At 39.0% G+C, this 24023-nt stretch overlaps 1 protein-coding gene across 1 annotated transcript in view; it reads right to left on the reverse strand.

The window, feature by feature from the left end:
- The window catches only part of LOC125417637 (POU domain, class 6, transcription factor 2), a 370123-nt gene extending 352831 nt beyond the window's left edge, over positions 1-17292 (reverse strand). The window contains exon 1 of the mRNA XM_087896666.1: positions 17055-17292. Within this exon, the coding sequence (XP_087752792.1) occupies positions 17055-17220 (166 nt within the window). The 5' untranslated portion in view covers positions 17221-17292. The remainder of the gene's footprint in view (positions 1-17054) is intronic.
- Between the last annotated feature and the right edge of the window lie 6731 nt (positions 17293-24023).

Genomic DNA, 24023 nt, shown 5'->3' on the forward strand with positions numbered 1-24023 from the left:
GGGGAGAGAGGGGGGAGAGAAGGGAAGATCAGGCTGAAAAAATGAATTAATTTTTTAATTAATAAAAAAAGAAAAGAAAGAAACAAAATAGACTTTTATAAAGATTCCAGATACTTGAAGCACGAGTCTCCTAGATACAACCAGTGGGAAAATCTGAAGCAAAACAATCTTGAAATGTAGAATCTAATTTCAAACACTTTAAGAAAATTATGGCACAGATAATTTTCTTATAAACAATGATGACACAAAATAGCATCAAGCACATCAACCTTCTTTTGCTAGCCCATTCTTCTTTAGACTGCCCAGTGGTGGATATAAAAGCTCAGAGATGGTATATTATAACTTAAATTTCTGTCAGTTATTACTGAAGAGAAATGTATTGAACTTAATATGTTAGGTTTGGGAAATCTATTTTCATTTGCTATAACCAATGGTCTGTCATAAGTATGGCCATAGTGGGCTCCCGGAATCTATCTTCCATCTGCCCCTGACTCTTAACACCAGACTGCTTTTATTTTTTTTCATGTTTATAGGGTAGAGGCCCAGTTTCCAAAATCTAAAGTACACTCCTTAATCATTCCAAAGAAAATAAAAGTGGTGAAAAGAAAGTTAACTTTCAAAAGAACTAAACACAACTATTTTAAAAAGATATTAAGCTGTCCTCAGTGAATGCTGTAGACATCATCCCATTAACCTTGTCTCAAACAACATCCTCAGACCCATTACAGTATTTGTTAACTGATAGTGGGGCATTGCCTCCCAAGTGCGTTTACGTAGTTTAGTTTGCCAAAGATAAAAGGAGTAGACATACAGAAGTGAGAGGAAGTTTGTAATGGTTTCAAAACTCATATATAAATGTGACACCATTCCTGACGAAATGTGTAATTCTCTCTCCCTCTCTCTCTTCTCTCCTCTCCTCCTCCTTCTTCTTCTTCTTCCTTCTCTCTCTCTCTCTCTCTCTCTCTCTCTCTCTCTCTCTCTCTTTCTCTCTCTCTCTCTCTCTTTCCCCCCCCTCTGGTCTGCCCTAATGACTTGATTCTAATGAAGAGAAAGTAATAGTACAAGTGATGCTGTTGACTTCCAAGGCCAGGTTGAAAACTGGAGTTCAGGAAAGTCAGATTCCACCTGCCGTTTCCTCTTCTGTTCCAGCCTCACGTCTGCCACCTCTTCTCTTGATCAGTGCTTTCCCTGGGAACCCAGCCACAACACTGTAAGGAAACCCAGGTCATAGGAAGTAGCCCAATAGATGTCCTGGCTAATGCCAGCTAAAATTCCAGCCACAATGACCAGGGATTGAAACAATCAGCCTTCAGATTTGTTCAGCCCTCACCTGGCCGTTGGATTCTATCAGATGACACCAAGTGAGACAGAAGCTCATTGTCTATTCTATACCCACCCACGATAGAGGTGTATGAGCACCATCAATGTCCCTATATGAGCTGCTAATTTGGAGAGTCAACACAACAATGTATAATGTTAATTTCTGATGTTCAGTTAGTGTCTCTTGAGTGACTACCATCTGATCACTAACACTAACTGTTTTGTAGTTTTTGGGCTACTCAACTGAAGAATTCCTTCCAAGGAGAGAGCTGGCATCTTTGAATACTTTGAGGGACACACTGCTCTTTGTTTAGGGGGAAAAGGACATTGTGTGAGTATCCTATAAAGGATGTATTTAATGGGAGAGAAGTGATTTTCCAAAGAGGTATCCACATATTTTCTCATTGATGCTTTTGAAGTGGTAAATTATTAAATTTCTAGGCAAGCATTACTTAGTACCTGCATTGTTTATTATCTGTAAAAATCCATGAGAACAAGGACAAATTCTGTCCTAGTTACCACTCTATTATGCAAACCTAGTACAATGCTTATCACAAACATACTAAATAAATAATTGTTGACATGTGGACACTCATTTCTTTATCTTGGCTTTGTTAATCTCCCTGACCTCCTCTCTGACATGTGTCCCTAGGTAAGATAGTAGACTCCTGTGGGTAGAGTCTATTTTCCCTTAATATTCAGTAAGTATTTACCAAGTGTGGATCATGTCCAGAAACATCCAATTCAGAAGTGGTTCAATTCAATAAAACATTTATCTGGTACTTAATATATGCAAGATCTATTATCTATCCTCTAGGGGCTTGCTACCCAGCAAGGGAGGCAGACAAATGCACAAGTCATTATAATACCAGGCAAACCCTGAGAGTGACTGCGAAAGAAGTGGGGAACAATGAGAGAACAGCCATAACACAAGGGAAGGCGGGATGAGCTTTCGTGGGGAAACCGAGAAGCTTGATCAAAATATTTCTACCATCAGAAAGAAAAGAGAGCAGGCTGGGGAACAGTCAATAAATATTACTTTGGGGGGGGGGGGAATCCTTGCCGTAAGTTTAAAATAGACAACAACAGAAGATAGTAAATGCGTGTGCACACCTGGCCCATTTTGTTTCACTGAAGTGATGTGACATTGGCTAAGAATGTCCTGCTATAGAGTCTATAGATTTTTCTCTACAATGATGACACCTGACAGGAAAAGATACATCTCTGAAAGATCAGAAGAGTGGGGCCATGGTATCCTCTGGAAAAGAGGTAAAAAAAATTATTGTTTCATCCACAAGAAATATTAAAGCAATATTGTTCACCTCTGCAGTGAACAAACAGGTTGTAATGCTTTAAGTGAAGATAAGCTACAGTTGAAGGCTTAATTTTCTAATATGTTGTAGCTTTATGTGTTTGGGTGTTCAGCCTGTGTGTATATATGTCTACCATGTGCATGCCTAGTGCCCAAAGAGGGCAAGGAAGGCTATCAGAGTCCCTGAAACTGGAGTCACAAATGGTAGCAAACCACCATGTCAGTGCTCCAACCCAAGCTCAGGTCCTCTGTGAGAGTAGCCAGTGCTCTAACCACTGAGGTAATGGTTACTTCATATGTGCTTTTTAATTGGTAAATAGTAGTTGTGTATATTTACAAGGTGCATGTGATGTTTGACATGAATGCACATTCTTCAAGGATTAATTGGGCACATTAATACACCTGCCACTTTATTTATGTTTCTATGTAAAGAACATTAAATAGTCTACTGTTTTGACAACTTTCAGACACACAATACATTATTAACCAGAGCTACCACCGTGCACAAAAGATCACAAAAGCAGGTCCCTCCCAACTGAGACTCTCTACTCTGTAATCAGCGTCTCCCCACTCTAGCACGCTCTTCCAGTCTGTTCTTCCTGAGGAATGTCAAAGACCATCAGTTCGAAGGACCTTAAAGAAAAATGTTTTATAAGCCTCCTTAGACTATAAAGGCAGAGAGATTTGTTTATTATTTGTTTGTTTAAAGCCTTGCCTAAAAGAAACAATTCATCTTAGGGCTGACATTTAAACTGAGGTAGTTAAGAATGAAATTTGGGCTGGCAAGAGAGCTCAGTGGACGAAAACACTTACTTCTTCTGAAGCCTGATGCCCTGAGTTCTACCTAGTTCATGGTAGGAGATACCCAGCTCGCAGAAGTTGTTCTCTGCCCTCAGTGAGTATGTTGTGTACAAAAATTCTACCCCTTCATACTAACACACACATATAGTAATAATAACAACAATAATAATAATAGTAGTAAAGCATTTAAAAGTGAACTTTAATTTTATATTACCGTTGGCTATTTAGTGAGTTCAAGGCTAGTCTGGACTATGTGAAAATCTCTGTCTCAAAAGAGAGAATAAGAGGCAGAAAGAGTAAAGGCTTGTCTGTCTACTTGATATTAACATGATTTGTACATTAATTCAATTTGAAAGCATGTGTTATTTATATGTTTCATATACAGACACATATACATATATGTGTATATATATATAGAGAGAGAGGTTGACATATATATAAATATGTTATCTGTCTGTCTCATACACACACATATATACATATTTGTATATATATGAGAGAGAGAGTGATTGACATATAAGGAAATAAATTGACCTAAAAGTGTCAATAATTTCTAAGAAATGTCTATGTGGCATGAATATTTAATTAAAACCAAGTTACTGTGGGGACAATAACAATAGAACATTCTTACCCTGGTCATTTGGTGTGCCTAAAGGGCACTAAATTTTCATACTCTCAAACTAAATCTGCATTCTCAGAAAGGTAGTCATGCTTCTTTCCCCAAATATGGCTTCCAACAAGAATATTCAAGTCTTGCAACCAAAGGTCTTTCTAAGGCTCCTTATTACTTTTCATTTTTGTTTTCAAAATAAAATTTGAAGAGTTTGCTCTTGAAGATTAAATGATATTGTCAGATCATTAAAATCTGTTTCAAATACTTTCAGGAGCTGTCAGCAGGATAACTGTCCATTCTCAGACTCAGAAAGACACATTGTTTACCAGTGGGAAAAGGGACTCACATTAACTAAATATCCCTCTTATAGGGACAGCTCTTCCTTGCATAGTCTCCATAGACAGTGTTTAATACTGTCCTAATCTTCCTAACTTACCAGCCTGTTAGTTTAACTATCGTGTTAGAGAAAGAAAAGTGAGCACATTAAGAACTCAATAGTCTATGAAAGAGCTCAGAACATTTCACTTTGTACAAATGTTATATACCAAATTTGGACAAAATGTGTTCAAAACAGAAAAAAATCAGCGCTTGGCCTAAGCAAGGAATACCCAAAAGAATACAGCTTCTGGGGAATGAGAGCAAACCACCAGCTAGAGAAGTGTTACCTCCTTCCGTAGGTTTCCTGTTTCATACCGCTTCTCAACACCAACAGTATTTTACAGATTTTATTATATGAAAGAACTACAGCCTTCCACATTTTTAACTTAGAACAGGAAAAATATTTATGTTTATGTCAACTGTTCCTTTCCCACCCTTTCCCCCACACCCATATGCTCTACAGGACGCAGGCAGCGAATTACAGTCTTCTATAGAATCTTTTAGCATCCATTTTTAGATTTCTTCCTGGATGAGTCTTTGGGAAAAGCAATTGCTAATGTATCTAAAGAAGGGAAGCTATTGTCATCATGAGAAAAAGTCCCCAGGAGACTCCGTTGGCCAACAGAGCTCTGAGAACTGATGCTTCTTCACGAGGAGGTACAGACCCAGCTCCCTCGGAACTGTGTCTGCTGCTTTTATCACACTTAGTGCTAAAAATGTGACCAACTGGTTTCTGGAAATGGTGGATTTGTTTTCAGTTTAACTAACTGTGGTAATCACATACTGGAAACTCCACGGAACTCTCTCCATGGCGAATGTTTTCACTCCAGCGCTACCTTGTGCAGTAAGTTTCGCCAAACCCTCCAATCAGAGGTGAGAAAGAAAAAGCGTAAGCGTGTCGTGGATTTTGCTGAAATAGCTACTACATGGCAGAGCCAGGGTCAAACCTAAATTCAAGTCTGGACTCAACAAGCTTGAGCATTGTGTTAAGTGGTAAGTGACAAGAATTTAGGAAAGAGAACAGAGGTAGGAGAAACAACAAAATATAATTCAAAATATAACTAAGAAACTCTTTGCAAAGCAGAGTTTTTATACCTATGTCCCAGACACAATAGCAAAGCATAACCGATGTACTTTTTCCGTGGATCACATAAAACTCCTTTTCTCCTTTTATAATATTTCTGGGATAAAAACATTTCCTGAATGTAGAGACTTCTGAACAACTAACAACTTCAGAAATGTTCAACTTTAAAGGTCAATACTTCCTAAAAAAAAAAAAAATACCAGAAATGTAGATTATTCAACCATGCTCTATTCATTTTTGCATACTAATCCATGTCCTAATGTGGAACTAGGTCACTCCTACTATCTACTGTATCTCCATGTCCTCTCTAGCACCCAACAGAATGCCCACCACAGAGAAGGCACCTGGTATGTGTTTACTGAGGTAACTAATTCATTGCCGAATGTTGATCCGTACACTGTACAGTGCAGAGTAGAAATAGGACCATGTAATAAATAAAAGGAATATGGCAGAATCAGGTATTCACTTCTATAACACACTGTAATGACACTGTGACGTTATGTATATACAAACAAGTATACACACACACACACACACACACACACGCAGAAACTCGGTTTGCATTGATGTGAGAACGTAGTACAGAAGAAGAAAGCCAGTCTCAAAACACTCCACAGCAAGGGGAGAAATATCAGAAGCTGAGACACAGGGAGTTGATGAAAATTCCTAAGAAAAGTAATTTCAACGATTCAATATAGAAACAATCCCAGGATATCATGGTTTTATTTTCATCAATTGTTTTGAGAAGAAAATGTGGCTCTTCTAACTTCTGTGTGTCCCCACCAACACCCAAAACAAAACCCACCAAACAAAAGGCCTAGAATGTTTCTCTGTGTGGCTTTGTGACTCTCAGAGAGCGAGTGTGATTTACTTTGGTAGAGGATAATCATAACAAGTCCATTATTATTTCTTTAGTAACATCTCTGGAAAGGATGGCACGAGATGACAAATGCAGCTGCATTATCATCCCAGAGTGGAAAACGTTTACAAAACATTGCTAATCACTGCAAGATAGCCTTGTAATTACATTTATACTGAAAATGTCATCACCTGTTATCCACAAATTAAGGATATGGAATCAATTTTTGAAAGTATTTAAAAATAATTTGACAAAAGTATTTCTTTCAGCTGGTAAACAGGAGCATATTTTCTGCGTACACTGCATGAAGTATGCCATGAAGAACAAGCTAATTGAAAATGTTGGGAAGTTAAAGTATTAAATTATTTTTATGTTCCCTTGTTAAATGTTTGAGCACAGCACATTAAGACAGTGTCAGCTTTCTGCTGTCTCCTTTTAAATTTTTAGTCATCTTTTTTTTTCCCAGACTGCATGAGTGTATGACCAAATAACTGATATAACCTCCGAGAACCTAGTATGAGCGTGTGATTCTAATGCCTTCTAATCATACAAATCAATATGAGATTCTTGTACTTGTTATGACCTTCCTGGAATTATCCCTCCATTTTGGCTGAATCCAAGTGAGTGTGGGCTATTTGATAAAAAAAAAATAAAAAGAAAGAAAACCCCTAAGTGTGTGAAATAAGAGCCCTTGCTTCTTCTGCCAGACTCCTCTTGACAGAAAGATGATAGAAATGCTCCATCCCTCCGAGGGTAAATGCAAACTGACAAGAGACGAGCCTTTAGATGTTGAATATAATCTTGAATTGCGCTTGAAGTGTCTTATTATCTTGTCTTTTGATGTCTGAAGGGGTGGCTCGTTGTTAGAGAAAGGAAAGCCCTTGCACAGCTTTGCCATCTTTAAAAAATTGTTTGGCCTTTAACAACTGCTTTTCCAACTAACGTCCATTTCTCCTGACAATAAATATGGCAGGCCGACGGCAAGTGACAAACAATTTACTTTACATGCCACACGCTTATGGGTTTTGAGAGCTCATGTGGAAGTGTATTTTTAAAAGCCCGTAGAAATTAGCGGGATTACAAATGTTAAGAGGCCCGAGGTCTATGCGCGTCCACTGATGTAAAGTTATTCATCTTGGCTCTTCTCTTCTGTTTCTGGTGCGATATCTCACTGGTGCCAGATTCTCAATTCTGGTTCTTTATTTATCATTGACTAAAAATAGCCAGGGAAAATGAAAGAGCAGCAATCAATTCTGACAGATTCCATGAAGGAAATAGCCACACTCAGATACCCGGCATGCTTCCAGTGTTCAGAACACGGTTCTCACTGCATGTTGTTTTAAACAGGACGCTGAGGTCGGTGATGGCCTCACTGTGCTTTGCCTCTCCTCTCAGAAGCTTCCCTTTCCAATTTCCATGGTCACTTTGGGTACTCGGTACCCTTCACGTCTACCAATTGCTCTGTGGTTTGTTTTACCTTAAAAATTTAATGACACTCCCGGTCGATGGGATTCCTCAGCAGCTAAATCACCGACATCGGAGTTCCCTGACACACAGCCAGATTTCATGAAAGCTTTCAAGATCTTTCCTCAGAGCTCCCTCACTCTAAGAATCCATAAGAATTCTCAAAAGAACCATAAACCGCTACAGGGTTCAGGTTATTATGTCATTATAAACCATATTGATACACCGCTGATCACAAGACGTGTGGCCCCATTTCTAAGCTGGTCCACCCATCTCAAGGCTCTCAGCCCACTACTTCCTTTCCTCGTCATTTTTATTTCCAGCAATCAGTTGCAGATATTAAGCCCTTCAAACTATGATACATAACTTTTTAAGGAATTTTTTGGTTCCTTGTAGATTCCAGTGGGAAATTACTATGACTACAAACTGTGAAGGGAGAGCTAAACATTTCAAACTAAAGCATAGACCAGTCTACCGGAATTTTTGGATAATTCCTTAAGTTAGTTTAAAATTCAAATTTGCCCTAGTCTCAATACTCTGAAGAAAATCAGCCATCCAAAACCCAAACACAGAAGTGCACTTCCTCTCAAGTCTGTGTAAGTCCTGCCACAGAATCGAGCGGACTCTTGCCTACCTATCTACCCGCTCACTGATTACACTGTCGTCCATTGACAGCACTAGATGGATTCATTGAAATGTAAGTAACATACAATGTGTCCTTCATGCAGCTTCCTTTACATATCGTTTCCTTTTTATACATTTCTATCTTTTGAAATTTTGGCAAATGAAATGGGTGTATTGGGGGAAAAGACGCCAGCGCTCACAAAGGGAAGTTCTCCCCTCCACTCCTGGTCCTTACATTCATAATTAAATACAGAGGTGCAGGTTTTCGTATTTGATTTTTTTTTATTATCTTCTACCCTTGGTTGATTTTGGCAATAAGTGACTCTGCAGTAATACTTTCATGCTTTTTAAACAGCTTCAAATGTTTGCATTTTTAAATCAAATTAATCCTTTAGCCTTTCTTCTCCTCTGACAGGGGTGATTCTTGTCTTCAGTGCATTACTGAAAACCATTAATTTGTAAAAAGTAAATCTTGCTATACCAATAGTAAGAGAAAAATCACCACATGTGGCCATCAAAAGCTGCAAACAGAGATGAGTTTTACCACACTAACTCAATAGAAAATGATTAAAATGACAATATTTCTTGTGCATCACAAACCCACGTAGCTTAACACATGCCCACTGTTTATTCAGGTACATAAAATTCTTGCAGAACATTTTGCTTACTATTGAACAAACTTCTCTTTGTTGATTAAAATAATGATAAACACTTAGGTTGTGATAGATGTATATCCACAAGTGATACGTGTCTGTTTCCATAATCTAAGCATAAGCATAACCTGAGCTTGGGTGGGTTGTGTTTTAAAAGCACAGATGTTCTTTATACAGCAAACAATTAGATTGCTTTACTGAATGAAACTGCACAGTTTCTGGGGCCCATTGTCTCCCCCACTATCTGTAAGTCAGGATCAGAAGGACACTGAGCCTGGAATACAGCCCATGAGAGCCCCAAGCTGTATATTTAGTTGTCCTTTACTGGCAAACTTGTTTGATTCAATTTATGTAACATCTACTATTTTAACATGCAGAAGTACATTCAAGTAATGCACAAAAGAGATGAACTGAAAGAATGTTTAGTATTGGCTTTTATCGACATGATGACAGAAAATACATAGTACTACATATTTGGTGAACAATGTGAAGTAGTATATGAATAAATATGAAAACCAAAAGGAAAACACACTTCATACTTTAGATGGACACAAACATTTTTCTGATTTCTTGCCTTCAACAAACTTTTGTCATAATTGGGTTGTTCTCCCTCCTCTTTAGTTGGAAAAAATTAAAAGTAGTAAACAAAAATACCTGGGAAGTATTTCAATAGGAAAAACTCTTTATTGGAAAATATTTGATAGAAGAGTATAAGGAAATGTTAATACCTAAAGACTCATGAGGACAAACTGATTAAATTGATGAATCCTTCTATGTCTCATTAGTCAACAGGTCTCCTGAAAACACCTTTATGGGTTACCTCATTTTCAGGACAAACCAACAAATTTTATCAGAGTTATTTTCTCAAAAGGCTTTTGAGCATCTTAATATAGCAGCTTTCATTACAGAATTTATTTCTCACAGCACAAAAAAAAACTTTGAAAGTTTTCCAGTTATGTGTAATGCCATTTCCTCATCTCTGTTATTACACTCAAATCATTTCTCCCCCTTCAAACAGTTCTGATGGTAGCACAGCTCTCCAAAAAGTACTCACATGATGTTAGTTCCCGATGGTTAGCATTTTAGTGTAAAATACATAGCTTATCTTATCATATGTTCAAGTGTAAGCACGCTTAAACAAGGGAGAGAATCTGAGGGGGTTTGAAGGGGGTCTTTCTTTAAGATTCTGAAATAAAACATAGACAGACATAAGATATACTAGATAAAAAATAAAATAAGTAAACTAATAGTAGCTTTATAGACCCTTTGACCTTGCATCTTGAGTGATCATGTTAGACATTTGTCTTTGAATACTTATAAAACAAAGTTGATTTCCATTCCTCTGAGGACATACTTTCTTTAATGAAAAGGAATTTAGTGTTATATTTTTCTGACCCCTGAAATCACTAAGAAAGGCTTCATCTGTCTCATAAATCAGGACATTACATTGAGTAAATCTCTAGACAAGGCTACTCAGTTCCATAGCTTTATGAAACCTAGCTCTGGTAATCAGAAGATTGGAGTTTACACTTCAAGATTAAGAAGTGGTCCATGTGTTATTAACCAGACATTGCCTCATGCCTGCTTACTGCTGAGACCTAAATATTTTTTCATGAATAAACCTTTAATGCAATCATTACAAAATAAGTTCTGTACTGGATGGCTTAGAGCTTCATCTGGGTTGGGTGGAGCATGAGGCCATGCATGTCTGGTTGCAGAATGCCACATAAAAATTAAAATAAATTATATTAAGATTTCTAAGATAAATGCAAAAGAAATAGCAAAGGGTAAGCATTTTAAAAGTAAGAAGTAACATAAACAGCTAATACCAGTAAAATACAGAACCTAGGAAAACAACAAACAAGGAAACTCCAGAGCCATGGTGGATATTAAATGATTCCAGCGAGAAAGGCGACGGTTACTATGCGCTTGCCATAGCTACCTCTGCCTTTGGATATTTTTTAAAAATTTATTAACCTGACAGCAGGAAATGTTATACAGATTGCTCCCTGACAGGGTGCCAGTTGGGTCTCAACACTTTGCTATCTTTCTCTTTAGCATAAGAAACTCAAGAAGTGAGTTAAGCGGGCCAGGTGCAGATTTGGGTAAACAAGCCTTCTCCTGAAGTTGCCTTGCCTTCCCAAGAAAGGTCTGAGTAGTCAGGGGTAGCCCAAGAGCAGAGCTGAGCTCCCCCACTTCCTTTCCACAGCTACTTCCTTTAAATGTGTGATGTCTGATGTATTATTAATCCCAAAACATAGACCAGCAAGGTCGCCAAAGAGACGCCAGCTCTCTCACAAATGATGTGTTTACTGTGTGTTAGCACACAAGTTTTTGCTTGAGACAACCTACTTAAAGCGCAGCATTCAAGTCGAGAATATTTTATTTGGTCAATTTTTGAAAATAATAGCATCAATTCTACAACCGAACTAGGTGATTAAGACAGCAGGCAATCTACTGAAGGCTGAGCCTGGAGAAGTGCCTCTCCATTAATTATGACACAGACAAGGCTGGGCAAACTACGAAAGCACTGCAATGCCAGGTAACCTTTAAGACAGAAGCACGAAGACGTTCTAAAGGCTAAGATGGAATCATTTGAAAGAATGCGAGCGCAGATAAATCACATCATACGTGCCTTAACGTATGTTTGTCTGTTTATGGAACCATTTAACAACAATAACAGAGTATGGAAGCTAAAGCGACAGCCACGTCCACACTTTGGCTGGCTGATGTATTGCCTCCCAGAGTCCTTGAACACTGAATGCTGCACTTCGGTAGCACTGACCTGACCAGAGCACCACAGGCGTGGTGAGTGGCAGGAAGGGAAGGTACCTAGGAAGTCCCCACTGAATTATCGGTCACACATTGTTCACCGTGCTCCAGAGCTGAGCCACTTAGCAGTGAGCAGAGTTCAGTGAAGCAATCTGGGGAGACATCTGAACACTGGTACCTTTCTTACTGGATTTATTTTTACTTCAAAGTCTATATATTAATACTACTTAAAGTGGATTTGTTTATAATGCAGTGTTGTGATGATAGTCTGATGGGAAAATTGCCACTAAGTAAAGTTGTCTAAATACACACAGCCTCTCAATGACTTTTTAAAATAGTTACTTGGGTGAATTAGATTTTCTGAAACGTAAGAAAAAATATTTAAGTTTGCATTACCATCTCTGTTACTCAGAGAGCAGCAGGGCAAGGGGCTGCTTGACTTTTAAGCTGGAAACTGTGGCACACACTTTATCCTACATCCCATTTCCTTACATAAATACAGACTTCTATTGATTCCTGTTTAGTGGTTTTTGTATAGAATACATTGTTCAAATTATTTAGTTGGTTTACAAGTGTGTGATGTTTTAATTTTTTCATCAAAACACACTTTCTTTAGTGAAAAAAAACATGAATTTTCAATTGAGATAGCATAACAACTTTTAAAAATGTAGAAGCATGTTCCATATTTCAAATGAATATATTTCTCTAGAGACTTTTCCTCTTCATTTTCCAGCTAACTCCCTCTGGGGCTTAAGCCCTATGTGCTGATTACTGGCTCCAGCATATTTTATCCGAGTATTATAAGCACCCAATGCATTGGAACCTTGAGAGAGACGTTTAAATAAAGTAATGAAGCCAGCGATCCCATAACGAAGGCCTCCACTTGCCCACACAGGCAGGAGGCAGCCTTGCCAAAGAGCAGCCCCCACTATGTCCTGCAGTGACCTCGCTGCTGACCTGCAGAGACCACTGTCTCAGGGGGTGACAGACAATTTAGTCCTTTATCCTTTTGTCATTGAAAATGACTCCATGGTCATAAATTCTAATCAAGTCAAACTGGATGGCAATTTGAAAACAGAAAATTTTCTAACGCATGCTTTTGGACAAAGCTCAGTAGAAAGAAAGGAAAACCAACAGACAAGTGCTGTTTCCTAACATGGAGAAATAACTGACCCAGCCTTCAACCCTCTCCTAAGATTTCACAGATAAATGATATTGAGACGGCTCACTCTTGAAAGTATCATCGTGATTTTTGTTAAGTCGGGGGGAAAAAAGCCACTGTGTTATAGGAGAAAAACAGACCTTTTCTTATTTCACATACAGCATTCATAAAGGGTGGGTTTCCCCTGCAGTTCAAGGTTCTGGGCTGTGCATCCCCCTCATAAGATACAACAGAACATGCCACTGGTCCTAGGATGGTCACCTAGGCTAGCTGGAACTTAAACACAAGCAATCATGAGGTTTAGCTTGAAACACTAAGAATTGTCCCAGGAGAAGCACTGTTCATAATCACTAGTCCTAGCTCAAATATGTACAGAAGAAATATTTTGGGCCTGTTTGGGGAGGTCTCACTTCTTCGGCGGAGAATACAGATATTTTTCCAGAAATACACCATACTTTTGTCTTTTCTGAAGCGCCATTTTCCTGCCCCAGCGGTTGATACCACCTTTGGAATGCTAGCATCGTGCCTGCTGAATGTGGGACAATGAAGGCTTGATAGGCGGAACTCCAAGTGAGACACCCCGTTGACATGAGCAATATAACTGTCACTGGAGAAACACAGCAACCTATTCCCTTGGAGACTGCCTGCCAAAGGCTAGTTTGGGGTACAGTTTTCAGTGTGTACATCACTAGTCCCATATTGGGGGGCATCAGTCACCATCATGCAACTAGAGCAGTATGTGACCCAGCACCAGTTTCTCCGATAATTCTCCCACGTGCCAGCCTGTGCCCCATCCTCCCATGCTGTTCCTGTGGCTCAGAATTTAGCAGAATATGCTCAGATGCCGAAAACAGAGGGACTTTTCTACAGGCTTTATAAGAATAAATAATGCACACTTAATGATGTTGCAGAGAACTACTTCACCACATGTTTCTCAATGAAATGTGGATTTATCTCTCTTAAGTGTACTTTAGCTTCCATGGCTGTTCAAGTTAAGCAAAATGTTACCTCTGATGTAATTACTTCACAAAGCACAAGGGCCCTTTTCTAAACTTTCTACTTAGGCTGGCATATGGCTTCTTGTTCCTCCTCCTAGCATTCTGAGCGGCTCAGAGCACCGAAACATTCTGCACAGTATGTTTCCCCTTGGATGCTGTTAAGTACAGAGGTGCAATTTAAGGAGAGGCATAAAAAGCCCAGTGGTTCCTGGGATTTCCTTTGTTTATCCATAGAGGGCATCAGCATTAGCCTTTCCCCTGCAGTTTGGGGTTGAAGATGCCGTACTGTGAGGGAAACATGCCTGTCCTCTGGACTACTAATTTGAGTGAGACCCAGATAGGAGAATTAGGTTTGAAGAAATCCATTTATACTGAAATTTAAGGTGCAATAGGAAAAGCACGCTTTTCCGAGCCCCTGTTATTGGATAATGTCTCTCCATGACATTAAACATACTAAAATGCACAGGATTATCCTAATTTGTAGAGGTATGATGACTTTAGAGAGAAACGGCAGAATGACCCTGGTTTAAAGAAAAGCTCAACTACCCACGAACAACACGGTTCTCTGATGTCAAATAAAGAACACAATTAAAACTATGCCTACAAACAAAACATGGAGACCCAAACATTCACATGCTAAAGAAAACAGCATATGCCTGCATCACAAACTTTGTCATTAAAATTCCCGAAAAGACTGGGAGATGATTAGTTCAGAAAGTTTTAGACAGTTGTGCAAACTAAAATTTCCCAGAAGTGAGAGTGCTATCATCCCAATAACTAGGACACCCTTCCAAAGACCAGTGAGTGCTCTCCTCTCTGGCTGCATCCTACAATTTCTGTCTTGCATTTTTTTTTGTTTTAAGTTTTCAAGACTGTTAAATCAAGTGATTTCTTTTCTGCCTAATTGAAAAGTGGGAAAGATTTATATTGTGTTTATAAAGTAATCTAGAAGAGAAAGACAATCTAGTGAAGAAGAAACACCCCAAGGCAGAGTGTGGGGACTTGACTGGACTCACTGTCACACACTGAGAATCTCAAAATGCAGAGAAGGGGCTCTCCCAAGTCCACTGTAAGTTTCTGGTTAAACTCTGACTCCTTAGTCTCTGGCATCCCAGAAAGACTCCACTTAAAATATTTTCAGGGAACTTTAAATAAAATTTCTTTGGCCCCATTTGTTCTTTCAAAGTTTTCTTCACTGTCCATGAAGAACATTAAAAGTGGGCTGCAGAATGTGAAGCAATTCTCAACACTGAAAAATCTAAATAAATACAGTGTTAAATCAATCAACCCTTCATCACGTCAGCTGACAGAAAAGAACTTGTGGCTACAAACCGAAGTCGACAAAATGTTCTCACTTTAAAAAAAAAATACATGAAATGTTTGGGACAAATAATTTAATATCTGCTGCTTTGCTGAGGTTGAGATCAGCGGCAGTGAGAAAGCTAAAGCCCTGCTCAATACACTCAGTTTCAGAGAGCGCTGCAGCCTTCCTGCAATTGATAATTTTATCTGATTTTTCTCACAAGCCTCTTAAAAGAAAATGAGCGTTTCAGGGCATAACTTTTCACACAGTTAAGAACTTAGACTACAGCTAAAATCTTCCTCATAGTGAAATGATAAGACCTCCCAAGCCAGGCACGAAGGCTTGATTTCAGAAGCCGGAGCCTTTTGAACTAAAAGTAACTACAGGATTTCTGAAAACTGAAATCAGTTATGTTTTTAGGTGAAAATCAGCATTTTACCAAAAGAAAAATCCAAAACAAAGTTTCTCTGTGGTTTCCTTCTGGTGCTTGCCTGAACATTTATAAGTAAAAAGCTGTTTTCCATGGAAGCAGCCAAGAGCTGCCGACCAAGGAAGCTCTGTCCGTTCTCTACCAAAAAAAAAAAAAAATTAAAACCTATTTTAAAATTAATCAGCATTCCTCACCAAGTATTTTATGTATTGATGTTGTTTGACTCTAAACTTCAGGTTTAAGATGGTTTTTTTGTGTTTTTTTTTTTTAAATCTGAGAGTCACCAGTTCTCTGCCTGTTATACTAGGTTAGTTGTATACAGATATGTAGACAGACACACTTGGAAATAATTAAGAGCAAGCGTGTCGGAGACTGCTGTTCTGAAAACCTAATGTCACTCAGAAGCATAAAGTACTTGTGCTGCAGAGAAGTCTCAGAGCATCCATCACGCCGGCACGTGCCTCAGCAGCCTGCTACCCTTGATTAGAGATCACAGTTGTTGGAGTTGGCTTACAGACTGTCATCTATTTGAATGACAGATGTCTCTGCTGAAGTGGCTCTCTGTTTGTTCTCATTTTGTTTATGAAACAGATTCCTAAAAGGTCCTGGGCTGTCGCCCCGGTTAGTAGGAGGCAAAAATATGTTAAAGAGAGAGGGGTAGGGAGAAGGGTAGGGGACGGCTCTCCTCCCTCAACCCTTTTAGAAGAAGTACTCACTCAGCTGATGACGACAAAATATGTTTCTAAGAGCCGTGCCTGTAGCCACCTTTGTTTACCTGGCACAGAGCGATTTGTATTGTATTGACATTTTCAGTTCTCCTCACTCATCTTTTGACTACAGATAATAACTCTTTACTCTCCCTCCCTGTAACAAAAGACTGCAAAGCAACCCGAAACCAAGTCGATATTTATTCAATAAATGTTAACCAATTCTCACAATGGAACTGATTTCCTGATTATTATTACCATTTCGTTCTTTCGTTTCATTCTTTCCTTCTATTTTGTTCGAATAATTTCCAACCTGGTAATGGCAACACCACTTGACAAGTCAAAATGGACAGGAAGTAAGTTCCTTGTTGGTGAAAAAGTTTGGAGGGCATCCCTCCCCGCCAGCTGAAGAGGCTCGGGTACCTCAGCCCGCTCAAAGATGCGGAGCTCCTCTTTAGCACTTACAAAAACATTGAATGGAAAGCAGGAGGAAAGGGGGGCTGGGGTAGTGGTGGCTGGATTGCTCTTCCGGACAACATGGTAGGACTGAAATGAAATACCTAGACAGACTTACCGAAGAGCTTGCTGGGAGTGTCCTCGCTGTCATTTGATTCCACGGGTGCAAGCAGGGGCTCATTCAGCTCGCTGTCTGAAGTAGCAGCCTTGTCCTCACCTCTCAACTCCGCATTCATTTCACTCCGCACTGACAGCAAGGGCTTACTGACTTGTCCAGCTATCATTGGATCCTAGGATGGGGGGCAAGAGCGAAGGGGAGGAAAAAAGTGGCAGCTTTAGAGAGCGTGTCCTCTCTCCCTCTCCCTCTCTCTCTTCCACACACACACTCTCCCTCTCTCCTCTCTCTTATCTCTGCCTGCTCCCGCTGTTATTGCTGGCTGCAGTCAAGTGAAGAGCTATTACAGATTCGATGAGTTCTCCATTACTCCCCACCCTATTAAAGCTCAACTAGCATGTGAGAGATTCAGGAGCTTCGGAGGGAAAAGGAAGGAGGGGGGATTAAAAAAAAAAAAAAAAAAAACTTCTTTGCAAGCAGCCTAACCAACACAGCTTTAATTGTGGGATGTGCTTTTGTAAGGATGTTTTTACACCTTGTTCTGTCTTTAATGCAGTAAGGGGGAAAAAAGAAAGTGCTGGTTTGTACTCCAGCAACGTACCTCTTTAGAAGGGGCACCCTATGGAGGGAACGGGACTATTTTAAGAAGCCTTCTCCCTGGGGGAGAAGCAATTAAACCCTATCCCAAGAGCAGAGAAAAGAGACAGGGGGAAGAAAAGACTGCTACAAGCTTTCAGTGGAATAAGAGATATTTCTTATGTAAAATCTGAGCACACTTAGAAGTTTTCTACCCTACATGGGTCCCAGACTGGGGATAGAGGCTGACCCCAATCAAATGCACATTTTAAAGCAAACAGTACACAACAAAATATACAGAAATTGCCTTACATTTTTAAGGAAGTGGGAAAATACTTACAAACTGTTTTCAATAATTCAGTTACCTAGAGCATCATGCACCCAGAGCATTAAAGAAAAAGGAATCAAGAATCACCTCCAGAAAAACAAAACAAAACAAAAAAAAAAAGGCAAAACTTTTTTCCCCAAATATTTAGCCCGGATTTATCTTCAGCTCGTTCAGAAGGGCATGTTAGGATGAGGAGGAATACCCCCCAAATATAGCCTTTAGTCCACTTGCAAACTAAGATGGCTTTGGCACTGATATCAGACGCAGAAGCAAAGCAAAGCAAAAGCTGCCTTTTTCCCTTCGTGATCTGGGAGCTATTTATTGTCAAGTTCATGCCTAAATGGTTCCTGAGCAGGAAACAGGTGACGTGCAGGAGCAGGTGGGGCGGCATGCTCCCCTGCCCATCATCACATTGGCTGTGGTATGCCTGTGGGTTTTTTTTAATGTATTCATGCCTGAAAAGTGAATTTGATATGACACATGATAATCTATGAAAATGTTAATCAATACAAATAGTTTAAGCTGTCATCAAATGCACTTCTTTAGTCAATACTCATACCACTGAAAACAATGTCACTGTCACCAGGGCTTAATTTGCACAGCACTTAAATATTGGACTCTGTGCATCAATGCACTTCTTCTTCAAATACTGTAGGTAAACACATTTTCTCCCTATTTAAGGCTGAAGCACTCAGCACGCATTTAGCTGAGCCGAATCCTCCCTTTTGAATACCTTGATAGGTCCACTGGAGGGCAAAATTAATACTTAATTGAATCTCACAGTCATCAAAATAATCAATACTTTTTTATTATTTATTCTTTACAGTCTGTTGACTGTTTCAAACCTCTGAGGGAATGGTGGAAAGGATTCATGGCTTTGAAACACTGTCATTTAACAAGGTAATTTTCAGTGGGGCATTAGGGGTTGTGAAACATATAATAAAACAAAAATGGTGGCTTATAATAGGAAGAAAGAAAAGAATTATATTTCTGCCATCTAACAAAACAGGATAAATAAAAAAGCAAGTACAGAGAGAGCGAGGAAGGAGGGGGATGAGGGAGAGAGAAAGGCTGGCTTTTGAAGGGTTTTATCATATCAAGAGCAGAGCTGAGCTTTCATAATGCTGACATTTCTCATCCTGACAATCCTAAACAAGTGGAAAGGATGCGATCGCAGATATCATCTTTCATCACATTCCCTAGCCTAGGAACCAACATGACAGCTCCTCGGCCCTTTACACTGTTAATTACTAAATAAAATACTACTCTCTGTCAACATCAGATTATTGTAGATAGCAACCACAAACATTTCTCCATTGTTACCCCCTCTGAAACTCTGATACCTACCTTGAACTCTTTAGAAAATAGATTAGGCTTGTCTCAGTATATTGTAAATATTTGAAATAGAATCAATGTAATCAATGTGGTCGTATTGTCGATCTAAATATAGATTCGCATCCCAGACACTGGGTTTGGAGGCTAGATTTTAGAGCACTTGGCATTGGGGGATAGAGAAAGATTGACAAAACAGAAAGGAGACAGGCAATTCTCTAAATTTCCTCGGAATTTTCCCCTGTACATTTACAGAAGAGTGTGTGTGTGTGTGTGTGTGTGTGTGTGTGTGTTGTTCCGATTTAGTGTATAGTCTGGACAGAGAAGGGAAGGGAACAAGACTGGTTTATCCCATGGTATTTATAGTGTGTTCATCACAGAATACAAGAACCCAGGTTTAAATTCTAGAATATTTTTTTTTACTTCCTAAAAGGCTGAATATTCTGTAACCTAAAGGAAGAAATGATTTGTCCCTTTGAAACATCCCATCTTTGTCACTGCACTGTTTATTTGAATATCTTTTAAGGGGTGTTGATAGTGAACTGCTGTTGGTAATACATTCCTGTAAGCTACACAGGACTATTCATGTATCAGTGAATATCTGGGTAGACTTAAAAAGGAATCTTGTCCTGCTTTAGTTGTGAAGGGTCAAAATTGAATGCCGAATCCCACTGAAGAGCTGAGATGAAGCTGATAAGTTCACTGGCACTTAAATATCTGTGCAGAGCATGTCCTGTGCAATGGTGTATATTCACTGGCCATTAGTTTCCTAAATGACTTTTCTGCACCTCATACATGGTTAGGTTGCCAAGTAGTGCTTCTCATGACAGAAGTTTAGAAAATTCAGCTTGTCATTAAAGTACTCATTTGAGTTTTCATTTAACAGAACACTTTATAATTTCCAGACATAGTTGATTTTGTGTATGTGTATATTTGTTGTGTGTACACGCACACACACACGTGTGCGCATGTGCATGCACATGCATGACATACTTAAATAGCAAACCCCTAGTGAGTCAGAGAGCAGACAGCTTTTAATCACAAATGCAGCCACTGGGAGGTCCATTTGAAAATGTGCCACAAGCAGTAACCACTGAGCACAGACTTATGGGCAACTGAGTGTCTCGTTCTAGTAACAGTGAGCTTGGAAGATGGTTTCTGTGTCAAGTGCTATGGTAGTCTGTAAAACAGTTTCTGCAGAGAGAAGACAGGACTTCCCAGTATATACCCACATAGTAGCTGGCAGAAATGTAAGAGAGCTATCACTTCAACATATCCAAGGATCTCCACAGCCACAAATAGGAAAAAAAAATGGCCAAAATGAAAATAAATACTTTAAGTTGTTACCACTGCAGTAGAAGAAATAAAGGTCTCTCTGTCATTTGGTTATAAACACTGGTAGGAGAGAGTGGTCTTTTGTTTAAGTGTCAATGGTTTAAGAACAGGACATAGCCTATGTCACTATAGGGTACTCACAAGAGGCCAGAACAGTGAAAAGAGAAGAAAGAAATTAAAGAGTAAGAAATAAGAATATTGAAAAAAATTAGAAATTACTCCATTAGCAAAATGTTAAAGAAACTTTTGTTGTAGGGAGCGGCAGGCTGTGTCCAGCCACCTGGCTAGCTTAACCCCCAAAATAACCACAAAGAAATTGTATTAATTTAATTACTGCTTGGCCCATAAGCTCTAGTCTCTTATTGGCCAACTCTCACATCTTAATTTAACCCATTTTTAATAATCTGTATGTCACCACAAGGTCGTGGCTTACCGGGAAAGATTCAGCATGTCTGACCTGGCGGCTGGCTCCATGGCGGCAATCTCTGACCCTGTTTTCTTCCTCTCAGAATTTAGTTCTGTCTACCCCGCCTACCTATGTTCTGAACGATCAGGCCAAGCAGTTTTCTTTATTAATTAACCAATGAAAGCAACACATAGATAGAAGAACCTCCTACACCATTTCTCCTTTTTCTGTTTAAACAAAAAGAAAGGCTTTCACTCTAACCATAAAATTACATAGAACAAAACAGGTATCAAATAATAACTACAGTTACAATATTTATATCTTTTATCATAACAAAGGAAAATTATAACTATTCTTTAACTCTATCAAAGAAGAAATAATATTACCAGAAGGATATAATATTACCTGAGAAAACAAGAAGTAATCAACTTCCAAAACTCTAGAAATGACAGAAACATCTCGCTTCCTGGACAGTCACCCAAAGTTCTTCTGTACCGTTGGGGCACCCATCTTCAGCCTACAGGCCCATAGTATCCAACAGACATTTCCATGAAGCAGGAAATTCCAAAGACAGTTTAGTCACTTTCTTTTGTGTCCTGCAGAATGTCACACAGACTCTTTCATGAAACAGGAACTCCAAAGGACCATCTCACCTTTAGGCAAGTTTATCAGTCCTCTCTCTCTGTGAGTTTTTTGTGTCCAGTCTATGTAATAGTCCAGGCAAGAAGATTTCTTGCCAAAATGGCTAACCAACTCCATAAGGAGCCTCTTCGATGCCCATCTTTCTCTTGTAGGAGATTGGTGCTGCCAGGAGCAGACATGTCTCATTGTCATGAAAAGCCACTCAGTGTTTAAATGAATACAGTTTCTGTGTTATTATTTCAGGTGTAAGCTAGCGGGGCAGCTCGGATGAAAAGCAGGCCCACTCCTATCTCTTACAAAAAGCTTTAACCATATCCTAAGGTGAACAGCAGGACTGTATCCCAACATCAAAAGAGAACAATGCCTATTTAGGTCTCCTTCAGGGGTCCCTAAAGAACAGGAACTACTCACTCAGTGCCTTTGTGAGACAAGGCCTTCAGATGTATCTGCTGTAATACATATGAGGCAAGGTATCACCCACATTTTATGGCTGAAAAGCTCGAGATCAAAAAGGCTGGGTGACCTGAGCCTAAGACACACGACTAAGTTTTTTGAAACTATATCTCAAGCTCTTGTAGATGGAGCCTTTTTCTATTTCCCAGTAACCACTGAGTGTGACTTGTGGTTACCCCAGGGCCTGAAGTAGGAATTGAAGAGTCAACATGGCCACGGTTTGCATTAAGCCTAGGCAAGCAATTTCAAAGTGGGCTGTGTTTATTATCTTCTTCCCCACAGGATGGCTCTGCTTGGACAAAACACATGGGGTAATGCTGTATAGGAGACCGGACACTGTAAGGTGTTCAATACCCAGATGCACTCAGTGGCCTCTCTAGACAATCATGGCACGTCATGTAAACACTATCAACCTTAATATTCTTATCTCAGAAATAAAAAGGTTGGAATGAGAGAGTATTTCCCTAAATGCCTGTCACAAAACACTGGTGTCCAAGATATTTCATGATAAAAGGGTAGTCCTCAAAGTTCAGCTAAGTCCACCTGATGTACATCTTTGTTCAGTTTAGTATTTATTGATTGACTGCATTCTCATCATACTCTAATTTCTGTTATCCTTTAATATAATTCTCACTAGAGATGTTCCCATGCACTTCTGTCCAAGTTTTATTTGATGAGTGGCTACAGGACACCGTATTACTATGGAGAATTCAGCATGGACTTTTGCCAGGTTGCTAAAAATAATGCCAGGTAAGCAGAGATAGAATAATTCAGCTCAAGACCTTCATAAGTTGACAAAGTTTTTGGAAGCATAATCACTCTCAATTTCTAGTCAGAGAAGGAGAGCAAAATTATGAATTCAGCAAAGCACCCGTGCCCAGTAGCAGCCAAGCAATGGGAACAGCCACACCCCTCTTCGCAGAACTTGAGCTAGGTCCAGCATATTTTTGTAAACAAATCAAGTATGAAACTGAGAGTTGAAGTTACTTTTGGAGACAATATAAATAACTTAGGCGACCCTCAAAAATCCTTGGACAAATTCCCTTGGTTGCATGATAAAATTACCCATAAAATCAGTAGAAATATTATTTATATTTAAAGAAAACAGAATACATGTTCCTACCAGGCAATAAGGGCACACACCTTTAATTCCAGCACTTGGGGGACAGAAGCAGGCAGATCTCTGTGAGTTTGAGGCCAGCCTGGTCTACAGAGCAAGTGCCAAGCCAGCCAGGGCTACACAAAGAAACCCTGCCTCAAAGAAATTTTTTTTTTTAAAAAAAAAAAAAGTGTTTCCATTTAGGGTAGGGAAACGAACATAGGAGCAAATTGCCTACATCCAGTTTAATATGTGAAACAACATCATATTTTGTGTACAATTTTCTCACAGAAAAGTGGTAAAAATAAAAAAATAATTAAGAGGAAGAAACCAGACTATAGCGGGTTTGGAGAAGTAATTACTTCAAGAGTAAATGATGTTACTTAAGCCATGGAGAAAACAAATTTTCTCATTTTTTCATCAATTATCATGTTAAGTAGTTCAATTCTCAATATATTTAATGTATTAAAGAATGTTTTCTCCCTAAAGTTTACCAGTCTCTAATTTTTAAGCAGTCAATATTACCTCTTCCTATGAATAACTTTTAAAAGACAACATAGCTAACCTTGGGAAACAGATACTCTTTCTTATTATTTTTATGTTTCCTAAGTACATATTTTTGAAAATTGGAAAATCTTGAGTATGAGGAAAATCGGATATATACCCTAAAAATGCCACACATTTATCTGCCACTATTTTATTTCAAATATAATTTCTTATATTTATAAAAGGATCAATTTTGAGAAAAGCAGGAAATGCCACAATTTCAACCTATACTCATCAGAAATTTGCATCATAACA

Source organism: Myodes glareolus, chromosome 14, assembly GCF_982192425.1.
Source record: "Myodes glareolus chromosome 14, mMyoGla1.1, whole genome shotgun sequence".
In the NCBI taxonomy this organism is placed as follows: domain Eukaryota; kingdom Metazoa; phylum Chordata; class Mammalia; order Rodentia; family Cricetidae; genus Myodes; species Myodes glareolus.